The 12,642-nt window shown below is 37.0% G+C and overlaps 2 protein-coding genes across 2 annotated transcripts in view; one reads left to right on the forward strand and one right to left on the reverse strand.

The window, feature by feature from the left end:
* LOC134747863 (26S proteasome regulatory subunit 6B) overlaps positions 1 to 12,642 on the forward strand; it is a 215,836-nt gene that overhangs the window by 195,076 nt on the left and 8,118 nt on the right. The window lies entirely within an intron of this gene.
* Positions 9,258 to 12,486, reverse strand: LOC134747867 (brachyurin-like). The gene is made up of 5 exons (XM_063682540.1): positions 12,271 to 12,486; positions 11,311 to 11,584; positions 10,863 to 10,961; positions 10,072 to 10,265; positions 9,258 to 9,380 (listed from the first exon to the last, which is right to left on the reverse strand). Exons 1-5 carry the CDS (start codon positions 12,481 to 12,483, stop codon positions 9,276 to 9,278), a joined length of 885 nt encoding a protein of 294 aa, XP_063538610.1. The 5' UTR covers positions 12,484 to 12,486; the 3' UTR covers positions 9,258 to 9,275.

The raw sequence follows: 12,642 nt of genomic DNA on the forward strand, positions 1-12,642 counted from the left end.
CACGTCGCTAAGGGTTTAAAAAATATTTCCCAATCAGTTCTTCGCATTCGTCCTTCGCCGTCGTTCTGGTCTAGCGGAGAGGGCGCGTTATCGAATAAATTAGTCATAAGGCGGGTAAATTTAATTAAAGAGCGATAATTGCCGTATCGCTAATGCCGCTGCCTTTGTTTTCATGAAAAACCCCTGTTTTCACCTAAACCCTTCACTCAATTACCACGCTAAAACCGGTTAAAGATTAGTTGTTGGCAATGTTGCTTGATAATGAAAGAAATAAATGTGTTTGAATTTTTGTTGCGTGAGAAAGCAAAATTGTTACCAGAATTGAAGTGTCAGCAATTGCGTGCGGGTTTTGGTCCGGTCCGGGTAGACATTAATTTTACAGTATAATTTAAACAACAAATACTAAAAAGTACGGAACCCTCGGTGCGCGAGTCCGACTCGTACTTGGCCGGTTTTTTTTTTAAGTAGGTACCCCATATTGTAATCGCCTCTCTTTATAGTCTTGTAGGGTCTTTGTTGTTTTATTAAGAGTCATAAGAACCTGCCGCCAAAAAGCCGTCCCCGTACAATATAACTTGAAACTTGACATGAATATTAAAGTAACATACTTATATATATGTGGTTGGTAATATTTTTGTTTCTAAAAATTGTTATACAAAGAAAATAATGTAAAATAATGTAATCTGTCTCATGTAATTAAATTTTTGACGTGTAATATGTAATAATATTATTATAATAAATGAGTATGAGTATGAGTACATAAAGCGAATATATATGTATAAGTTACTCACTTAAACAGCATAAAGTCCTACTCGCTCTATGTTATTGGTAGGGGGTCATCCATTAATTACGTCACACGAATTTCTAGGTTTTTTGACCCCTCCCCCCTCCTTGTCACACTTGGTCACATTTGGCAAATCCTGGTGTGACGTCATATTTTTTCAACGAAATGGGCAAATCGAATTTAGTATTATTAATATTTTATCAAAATATTTTTGACAAAAGAAATATTGCTAATTTTATAACCCAAAATCGATTAGTAAGAAAATTAAACGTATAAAAACGACTATCGTTCCAAAAACTTGTTATTTAACTGTACAGCGAATAACATAATTTAAATAAGTTAGTGACGTCACAAAGTTTGTGACTCCTCCCTCCCACTTGTCACAATATGTCACATTTTCTTGGCCCGCTCCTTCCCCATAAACGTGTGATGTCATTAATGGATGACCCCCCCTAGTTATTATCATTTGTACAAACGAAAACTATTACCAGAAATAGATATATTATGTATTAAATAAGTACTTGAATGCCCATGATACCTATTATTTGTGCATATGTGTATGTTTTAAACCTTTTGGACGCCAATGACCGATATATCGGCACCGCAGGTATAACGCCGAAGACGGATTAATCCGTCACAGACCACAAAGCAACATAAACCTACGCGCATGTGCATAAAGTTCAATTTCAGTTTTGACACTTCGCTGAAGTGGCGTCGGAGTGGCGAGTGGCAGCTTTTGTGTTTGACACGGCGTCGAAAAGGTTAAACCATCGTTTTAAAATGAAAGTGTAACACCGATTGCATGGGGGCGGCGACGCACGTCGTTCTTATGGCTCTAAAAATGAATAGTATTTTTATACCTATATGGTTCGTTTTACACCTAATGTATGTTTTTTACGTATTTTAGTTTTTTACGAAAGCCACTGTCATCTGGCCTTCCAACGCAGACAGAAATACCTTACGATGTTTTCAAAGATTTATTTTATGATAGTTATGAAGCCTAAATAAAAGGAATGAGTATATATTTTTCTGTTTTGGTTGGGACCAAAACAGAAAAATAAATAAATAGAACTATTAATAAATCCTTAATTAAAAAGTTCCCATGTACCGTGCTGTCCCGAGCATAAAATACCTACCTACGTCTCAGAGAGCTAATATTATTGGCGGCACGTCAAAACGTATGCTCGCGACTAGAGTAGGGCTGCGAGTCGTATGTTTTTAGTTTATTTGTCATTCTACACGTGTTCATAAATAACACGTAAAAGTCAGATGAACATTTCGAATATTATACATGTGAAAGAAACGCTGTCTATCTGTTACCTCTTCATCACGCTTACACCGCTTAACCGTGTTAAATTTAGTAAGTTAATAAATAGTTATTACAGTACATATGGTGCTACTTTCTCGCACTAGTGCGTCAAATAGCACTTTTTGTGCATATGTCGAAAGTTTAAAGGGCCATATGTACTGTAAATAATAGGTAATTCGCAACTCGTGTCGATTTAAAACAATCCCTGCGGTCGTGTTTTAATTTATCGCCACTCGTTTTAGGATTTCCTCTTTTCCGCACTTGTATCGTAAATAACTATTTCAATTGTGGCGGCTCTAGCTTAGCTTGTCACAATATTTTAATCTCCCACAAACAGATCTGGAAACTGCGATAATATGTTATTGAAATATTGATAGAACGTCACATACTAGTATATTACTAAAAAGCCTATTATAGCACACAAGACTACATGAATGATGAAACACCGTGGGATTGTGATTGAAAATAATTCATTATTTATTATTGTGTTAATAATGATGAAATTGATAATTCAATGAATACCTATATTAGGTAATCTGTATTTTTTGACATTTAGATTTTTATTCTAGAAAGTTTCTAGACTAGTATTTTTTATACAATTTTGGTGTTTGACGATCCTTTTGTGAATTCTTATTATTAAGTTTGACATATCTATAATAATTCAATATTTTTAAGAATAATAATAACTGCATCTATAAATTGCTCTGATATTTAGATTAAGGTAATATTTAAAACTTGACAATTTAAAAGTGCTTGTTGCTAGGCCTATTTGCATAAAGATTATATTGATATTGATACTACATATATAAAAATAATTATCTTTTGTTTTATTTCTTTGCATAAATTATATTTTGTGAACTTAATATTCAGTCCCCACAAGTGATGCCCCGTCATGATTCACACACAGTTCGGGACAAGACGTGATCACACCACCAGTTCCTTTAGCATTTAAGTGTAAAGGTAAATACTAAAGGAACGTTTACTCATTTTACATTTATTTACGTTAGAGGTATCGTCGTAGTTAGAGGTGTCATCATTATCATTATTGAAAGGGGTAGGGCGTTCTGTTTCCAGGGTTCATGTTTTCTTCGTAGCGCTACGCCGTAGCTTGAAGCGCGTCAAATTATACCATCTAGATAAAGTTCGTTTTATAGCACATTGTCTTTATCTAGACGCATTCTTAAATAAAATCCAAAAACTTGCATTATGAACTAGATTAACAAAGATGGATGGACAACATGATATTGATGTGATGATTATAATTTTTTTAAGTACCTACGGCCCAAAGTTATTAGAAGGGGTAGGGCATTTTGTTTGCCAAATCAATTTAAAAGCCCTCTGAATGCAACGTATCACTGACGAAATCCACATATTATTTAGTTTTAATTAGCGATATAGGGGCAGCCCTGCGTAGATACAAGTGCCTACACTCGCGCTCGTGAACTCGCCTCCACTTGCGGCTACGTAATACTTGATACATGAGTACTGTTTAAATTTGTATCACCGGTAAACTAAGACCTCGTGATTTGTAAATACCGTGTACCTACAGTAAATTGTGGTAAGTATTTCTTAATAAAAAACCCAGTAAAATTTATATATTATCTGAGATTGAGTTCGTGGATTGATTTTCCGGGCGATGATCGATAGATTGATTTTTTTGTGTTCGTAAATAACTGGAAAACATAATAGTTTCGAATCGAAACCTAATCTTAATTTGAAACTAAACTGCCGAAAGGAACGGAAACCAAAATTGTATGTATGTGTTTTAAATTCCACAATATATCAATTCATTTTTACCAATCTCACAAACACTTGACTCAACTGTCACAAACAAAAATATTCCAGATTTATTTCCATGTGAATTTGCTTTAATTGGTAACGACACATTTCTAATTTGATTTTACAATCGGCGTAAACCAAGGTTTATAAAGTCACATCTTCAGAAAAACACCTCTTGAGCAAGTATCAAGACTTGCCGACCCGCGTTCTCAAAAACGTATCACCGTTAACTCTATAATCCTCGGCAAGTTTATTAAACGTCAGCGGCACGCGGCACGACTGAGATGAAACAATGTGCCGCCCGCGAGAGCGACTGAAACGCCGCGAATAACGCACGCGATTAAAACGCCTTTGAGGAACTCCCGAAACAGCCATTTTACGAATAACGTGGCATAAGTGTCCCGATTTTGAGTTTAAATATTTGTAGGAAGCGAAGTAGAACATCCTACGTGTTTCAATTTCCATGGGAGCATAAGAACAATAACAGTAGAAGCTTGGGCAGCGTGAAAAGCGTTCGTGAACGTACAGCGACTTTTATCACGCACGGCTTTTAGCTGTGCAAAGAGGTTTTTAGAGCATAACATTCTAAGGCAATGTATTGAAATTTTGTATGTACCTAAAACCTAAACCTAAGTACCTACCTACCTAACATCGTGTTTAACCTGTTATTATAATAGGGGGCATCCCTTATAAGAGGGTTAATATCAAAACCAATAATTAGATTCCATAGGTTTCACATGCAGGAATGAAAAATCGCATAGGTATATACATGTGAAATACCAGATATATATATGCCTATATATAAACGGGCAAGGTAGGGTTCTTGTAATAAAACTGTCAATTTTCGCACATTGTGTTATGAAACTTGTGAATACGGGACGTAGCGACATTGTTTGACATTTCTGAAAGACAAAAGGGTTTGCTTTATTCTTCAGTCTCGATAAGATTAATTTTTAGCAGCCTAATGTTAAGTTAAATAAATGTGCCAATGAACTCGAGATAACAAGAATCGGACTTGGATAAATGCCTTAAGCTCCTAAGCCGAGTAATCTCCTGATTTATAAAGTCTCAAATTGAATCTTGTTCAAAAGTCGTTTAATAATGCACCTGCTTTTTCGCACCTCGGCTACTAATTTCCAGTTTTTGACACAAAGCTCCTCAGGCTTGTATTTATCTCATAAATTTCTTTGTCAGCTGGTATAATTCTTGGACGCCGCGCTTGGAGAGCTCTTTTGGGATTTATATCCGATAACTTAGGAAGAGCTGGCACACACATAGAAAAAGTCTTGCTTTTTGCCAGAAAAAATGGTAAACCGAACTCAAGCATCCAGATTTACGTTTTTAATTAATTTATTTTGCGTTTCTCATTTTGAGAAATTTCACTTACTTAAAATATTATTGTACTTTCATAATTTTCATTTTATTCTGCAATTTCTGCATCCTTGTGGTACATGTTACTTACCTATACTTAATAAATATTATGCTAAGTAATCCGTGAATATGATGATTATATTTTATCGGTTATCGTACTGTCATGTACATATCTACTTGTTAGAAAGTACCACACCTAACCGAATGTGTTCTACATAAATTAAACAAGAAAAAAGTTCGTACGTGCGCATCCAAGAAATCTAGGTATCGCAAAACTATCTACACAAAAAACTTAATCAAAATTAGAATATTTTTATCTGTGTACACGATACAGCAGTCAACGCTGCGGAAATCCTTTTATACTCATTATGATTTCACGTTGAATGCGTAATAAAATAAAATAAAACAAAACAGCATTTGAAAGCCTGCGCATAGTTATATCGACGACCACCTGTTTAAAAAATCATTGGTACACGGGATTGCACTTTCCTACTTCGGACCCTTGTGAGGCGTGAGCGACGGTTTCGGTTTTTTTTTTACATTTTTGTTGCCAAGAACAAGTTAATTTTGTATCAAATGCTGGGCGTGAATATTTGTCGCTTTTGTAGCACATTCAAGATGGAGAGACCCAACATTAAGGATGACTCACCTTAGAACGGCCCGGGTCCGGGCCGGGGCGTCCGACACTTCGTTTTCTATAGAAAGCATCACGTGATCACGTAGGCAATTCTAGCGTAAGTCATCCTTTATTCTTCCTTTTTGCCAGGAAGATTGTCGTGAAAAAATTCTTTCAATATTTAAAAAAAAGTTATTTATTGTCGCGGTAAAAAAAAACAGTTATTATTATTATTACCTATTGGTACGAACAATAAGCTTAACTTACAGCAGTATTATACAAGTACATATACAATATTATATATGTACGTATATATGTATGCATGTGTGTATGTATTTGTTTTACCTACAAAGAAATCATCTAATTCTTTCATTTTGTGATACAGATAAACCAGAAAAATAATTCAATCAGCGAGTACTTACAATTATTTCCACAAGTGCACTATACTATTACAGACCCCCTTATACCAAATAATGACCCGCATGTTTCAGTAATACATAATAAAATAATTGAATATTTCAAATTATTTTATTATTTAATAGAGTAAGATTTTCAGTGCCTAAATTTGAAAATACAGAGAATGCTACCTCGGGTGCATCTGAAAATACGAACAATACTTCCTCGCTGCATTTAATTGGCTTCTGGTAGGACAACGATGCATGGTTCGACGTTGCCCCTATATTTCCTGCGAACGTCCGCCGCGTCGAATTATCTTAACGCATTTTGCAATATACACCTTATTATAATAAAGGTAGAGTTGATTATGCTGTTGTGTTTTTCAGTAAGATAAGAGTTTGTAATGGCATATTGCTTAGAATTTCGGTTGGGTCATGTTTGGTTCGTCAACCGGTAACAAGCGAACGAGACGCAGCTTGTCCTAGCCCGGAGACAGCCAATCAAATCTCTTTGTTTCCAGCCGATTCAGCATGCACTGTTAAATATTCAACGATTTATCAATCAAATCGTCAACGTTAAAGCAATAGAAATGGTTTACCCCGGTCCGATACCGAAGCAAGCCATTAAAATAAATACCTAGTGAGACGATCGTTTAAGTCAAGTTTTGTTAAAACGTGTGACTCATCTCATCCACACTCCCTCCACACATTAATATGTATACCAATTGGAATACATGCACATAAATTACCCTTTTATTATAGCTTTGTATGTTAGCCATACCACTAAATATACTTTTCATAGCAATGATGCTTAATTAACATCGAACATTTGACACTCACTTCAAACATAGTTAAATTAATTATATTTTCATTTGTGTATCAGTACAAATGAAAATATAATTAAGTTTTCATCTGAACAGACTACTAACGATTAAGAATTCATAATAAATCTGCTCACTTATTTACACTCGAAAACGTCTACCCAAAAGTGACGGGCAAACTAACAGAGTAGCATGCGAATTGAATCTGAATACATTGTCGGCATAACTAAAGAGGTTGTCAGTGTTTGCTGCAGGCCGTAGGCCCAGACTCAATTTTATCCTGAACCCCCTAGCACTGCAAATTGATACGATACGACATTCGTGAGGGGTCAGAACGGTGCATGCGGGGGTCCGTTGAAATTTGCTATCTAATAGCATTGGGTTGTTCCAGGCGACTGCTTGACTGACAGTCCCCTGTGCGGATGTCGGTTGATACATTGCCATCGCACAACAAACAACAAAAGCCATATCTATTTAGCCGATTTACTGCGAAGGGTTTGGATTCTTAGTCTGACATTTTACTAATAAGAAGGTATAGAGGGAAATGCTTGGAAGTCTTGGATCACAATTTTTGACTCTGTAACTTTGTTTGGTCTAGTTGGGAGGTAAACATATCAAAAGTCCCCGGCCGTAATTTGATAGGTCAATATGTTTATCTGGACCAATTTTCAAAACTACACGAATTATTTTCGCTGATTGGCCATAATTATTCGGCTTAATTTGTAGTGGGTATTGAGCCCGGGAGGGGAGGGGAGTAAGAAGGTCCCATTTTTCGGTTTTTCACATATCTTGGAAATGTTGCGTCTTAGCGACATGACTACTTAGACAAACCGAAAGCTCATTAAATTTGCTACAAGTTTTATATTGTCAAGTTTATCGATATCTTGTATAGTTTTTGAGATATCCGCTCTTGAATTATATCAATAATTTGATAATATCAATGTGGTCAACATATTATGTTCACCTAACTAATCCGAACAAAGTTACGACGTCAAAAATTGTGTTCCAAGCATTTCCCTCTATATCTTTTTTGATCATTCATTCCAAAATGAAAGGGATCAAATCAAAGAATATTTTTAACCATCTTCATAATCATAATATTAAATTCGTTTAAATTACCTATAGGTAGATACAGTCGAGTTCATAAATATGTGTAAATTTCTTCACATTAATGCATTGCAATAAGGTGAAAAAATGTATACATATTTATGAACTGTACACTGTTTTCAATTTTTCTTTTGTTTTCAAATATAGAATTGAATTCTCACTTATTATCGTCGGAACTAAAATCTGAAGATGGAATCTATACTATACGGTATACCGACGGAACATCCTAGTATTCGTAATTTCGTAGGTATTAGCATATTTTTCTATTACTCGTGTAGGTATTTTTCTGCCCTCCGGCCGAAAAGCGTCATCTTTCGGCCCGCTGAGCTAAACGAAGTTGCCGCTTTCCGGCTCCGTCGAACAGAAAAATAGTATATGTATACAACCACCTCGGTCAGTAAATAAGAAAAAGCCTCAGATCACATGTTTATCGAAATTACATGTGTTCCGAGACATTTCTTACTTTACTGTACCTATGTGTATAGTACCTATATTATATTGCTTACGATACGACCAATGATAAAGAGTGCCATGGTCATATCAACGACTGAGAAGCGCTGGTGGCCTAGCGGTAAGAGCGTGCGACTTTCAATCCGGAGGTCGCGGGTTCAAACCCCGGCTTGTACCAATGAGTTTTTCGGAACTTATGTACGAAATATCATTTGATATTTACCAGTCGCTTTTCGGCGAAGGAAAACATCGTGAGGAAACCGGACTGATCCTAACAAGGCCTAGTTCCCCCTCTGGGTTGAAAGGTCAGATGGCAGTCGCTTTCGTAAAAACTAGTGCCTACGTCGATTCTTAGGATTAGTTGTCAAGCGGACCCCAGGCTCCCAGGGAGCCGTGGTAAAATGCCGGGATAACGCGAGGAAGAAGAAGGAAGGTCATATCAACTACTGATACAGGTACTTTTGGCCTTAACCTGAAAGTCTAATCGACTGACTGATCAAGACAGTACGATAATTCTGATGAGTGACAAATTAAATACTAAGAGCCTTTGGTAAGCAAGTTGGGAACTAATGGGTTAAGTAAAGAACTTAATAAGTGGAAAAATTTCTCTGTTATAATAAATACGAATAGATTATCACATTCTTTACAGGTATGTGTTGATGAAGTCGGTAAATGACGTCACCCTGGCGAATGCTGAAGGGAAAATCAGCTCGCAGCCGAATGCGATGCCGAAAGAGGTGATTCCAATCTGGATAAAAAAATTGCACAATGAATAATGTTTAGCCACACAAGAGCAACATTGCCACACAATTACTGAAAATTAGGCAAGTCATATAACTATTATGTTACAAAAGGCTGAAACACATCAAAGCCAAAACAATAATTAAGTATAGTTAATCGCTTTCTAACATCAAAACAGTATGTATGAGAACAAAAAGGTCTGTTAATTTTCATAAGGTGCCTAGTATAAAAGTCACTACTACTTAACTGTCAGTACTACTGACCCAACAAAATTTTGCATTTTTTTAAATTGTGTCTATGTATAACGTTTAAGAAAAGGCCTAAAACATTTGTAACGTTTAGGTACAAGTGTTTCTTTGTAACAGATATGGTTCTTATAAAGACAGCCAAATTAATCACCCCTCAGGTTACAGGGGGCAACAGAAAAAATGTATCGGGATGACAGATGCAACGAAATGTTACGTGATGATTTTCATAAGCTGGCTCCACACTCGTGCGCAAAGCCGCGATTCGCGCACTATACATTAATAAGTTTCGATTAGTCTTTTCTATCAATGATTGTCACTTGGCTAGCCCTCAGGTCTGTACTTATAAAACCAATCGACTGACTATTTCTATCCCTCCCCGTCCCTATTCTACATTGATCTGTCTTTGAAGGGAAAAGTTCACAGCATACATGTACCGCGACTTCAACTCACCAAAACAGGCCTTCCATCCCTGTACACAGCCAAAGGTCCACCAGAGTCACCGCTGCAGGTGCCTACACCGCCGAGCCCGCTGGTGCAGATGTTAGACTCTTGGATCACCAAGGGAAATCCGATGGAACAAGCGCTGTTGGTGATCACGTTATGCGTAACGTGGCTGAGATACTGATCGGTTGTGAGAGAACCGCCTGCAATGCAAATTGTGTTACTTACTCTTCGCTTATATCACAATAGGGTATTTGACTGTATTTAAAATAAATTAATTTACACCATGCAATAAATAAAACACCACAAGATTATTAGAGAAACGTAGACAGCAGTTATTTTTAGACACAATTTCTATTTTTAAACCCGTACAAAGAAAAAAAAGAAAAGAAAAGTAAAGAGTAGGTAATTTGATTGTGACGTCACATGCTAGTGTTTCATATAAATTGCATAGTAGCAAAATCGTTTTGACAGTTCGAAAAAAGAAACTGATTTGACTGGTAGTCAAATACCCTATTCACAAACAAAAAAAATATCAAGAAGATAAGCATCTGCTGTTGTTTTTAGGGTACCGAAAGGGTAAAAACGGGACCCTATTACTAAGACTCCGCTGTCCGTCTGTCTGTTTGTCTCCAGGCTGTATCTCATGAACCGTGATAGCTAGACAGCTGAAATTTTCACAGATGATGTATTTCTGTTGCCGCTATAACAACAAATACTAAAAATTACGGAACCCTTGGTGCGCGAGTCCGACTCGCACTTGGCCGGTTTTTATTTATTTATGCATTTACTTAGCTTACCATCAGAGGTTAGACCAAAACCAGAGGCAATGGCGATTTCACCAGCGAAGTTTTCATTGAGTTGGGCTCCAGATGGCAGAGTGATAGGGGCAATAGTTGCTGAAAACAAAAGTACTGTTTTTACGACAAGGTATTAGACTTAGTAGGTATTGTGGTAGCTACACTAGGTCATATGGTGCTTAAAACTGCATAGAAACGTGATAAATAAATAGATTTAGAACATTTTCTAGCAAAAACTAGATTGACAAATTATAGTTTACTTAGGTATATCTTTAACTTGCTTTCCTTATCGATAACAGTTATGTCTAATGATAAACGATCTAGCAAAATCTACAGAATAAAGCGTTAATGATGACTTTGATGGATCCACGCCAAGAAAATCAATGGCCCACCTTGCAATGGAATAAGGTATCGTATCTATGTTGGGATGACGATGATGGGCACTTGCCTGACGTAGCAACCGCCGTAGGCAAGTAAATAACTGCAATGTCGTTGCGAATGAGCGCTGGGAGCCATTGAGGATGGTTTACCACAACGCTTGTCGCCACCCTGGTGCCGCCAGTGAACAGCTGCACGGTACCCAGCACGACGGTAAAGCGCCAGGCTTGGTTCTGCCCGTCGAACCAGCAGTGGGCAGCCGTCAACAGGCGCTGGTTGTTGACGAGGACAGCCCCGCAGACCGCTTGGCCGGTAAAGCCGATGAGGTCGATTAGAAGGCCAGCCTACATGTGCAAAAAATATATAGGTTCAGACCTTGTTCAGAGTCCAATCTCTCACGATGAATGGATATATAGTTGGTCAAACCAAATTGTCAGTAAATAAGAACAAAAAAACTATACTCATCCTTTTTTCTTGGGTGTTAGTACTAAATGTAAGACAAAGATAGTATGATACTCTCTGTCATGTTTGAAATGAGGCAGTCCTTTGACAAACTATAGGTAGGTAATTAAAACTGGCTTTTATTATATGTATTTAAATGTTAAAACTATAACGATCTTTGTGTGTGCTATGAAATTATTTTTACAAATTTGGATTCGGTGGTTTTGGTATCATTAAAAACCTCCGGCAACATTATTATAGCCCCTATCTACTTAAAACCTTTTTTAAATCTATCCCGATTCGTTTTTCAAAAATCGCTCTCCCATCGATAATTTGTTTGGGAGCTACGGTTACACACTGATACACATTTATTTATATAAACCCCTCTTTACGAGTCTTATACTAAGGTACTCTTCGGCCTTACTAGTGTTCTAGAGTCAAAAGAAAGTCTGCAGAGATTTTGACAGTAGATGCAGTGCAGGTGTTATTTTAAACGTCAAACTTCTATGAGATTATGACGTATAAATAACACTGGCACTGCGTGTGCTGTCAAAATCTCTGCAGACTTTTCTTGGTGTAACTAACTTACTTGATAAGGGAACTGTCCGGGCGATGAGGCAGCACCACCTACAATCCTAGATTCCGGGCTATTGTTATAGGCCTCCTCAGCCGCCTTGATTGCTTCCAAGCGAGGCACACCGTACCTAGTTAAGTACCCGAAGGCGGTAAGAGTACTTGAAATGTCCTCGGTGTACTCCGCATAAGCGGACGCTACCAGCAAAGTTACCAGTAATAGCTTCATAATGACAACTGCAAGACGTTTGGAATGAGTGGAGTTCTTTTATTACGAACAATTTTGATCATGGTTATAGATTATGTCAAGATTTGATTTGATTAATCGGTTGCAAAATCAGTGTGCAGTTAATCTGTTGTTTTTAAGCATATCATATTTATATATAAT

The sequence above is a fragment of the Cydia strobilella genome, chromosome 15, assembly GCF_947568885.1.
Source record: "Cydia strobilella chromosome 15, ilCydStro3.1, whole genome shotgun sequence".
Taxonomy (NCBI): domain Eukaryota; kingdom Metazoa; phylum Arthropoda; class Insecta; order Lepidoptera; family Tortricidae; genus Cydia; species Cydia strobilella.

Bases quoted from the DNA above. Each gene is read 5' to 3' on its own strand.
- LOC134747867 (XM_063682540.1), bottom strand. From the start codon at position 12,483: ATGAAGCTATTACTGGTAACTTTGCTGGTAGCGTCCGCTTATGCGGAG. The intron at 10,962-11,310 runs GCAAGTGCCCAT...TTTTGTTTTCAG, and splicing joins TACGGCGGTTGCTACGTCAG to CAACTATTGCCCCTATCACT. The intron at 9,381-10,071 runs GTGAGTTGAAGT...TTTTTTATCCAG, and splicing joins GGGATGGAAGGCCTGTTTTG to ATTGGAATCACCTCTTTCGG.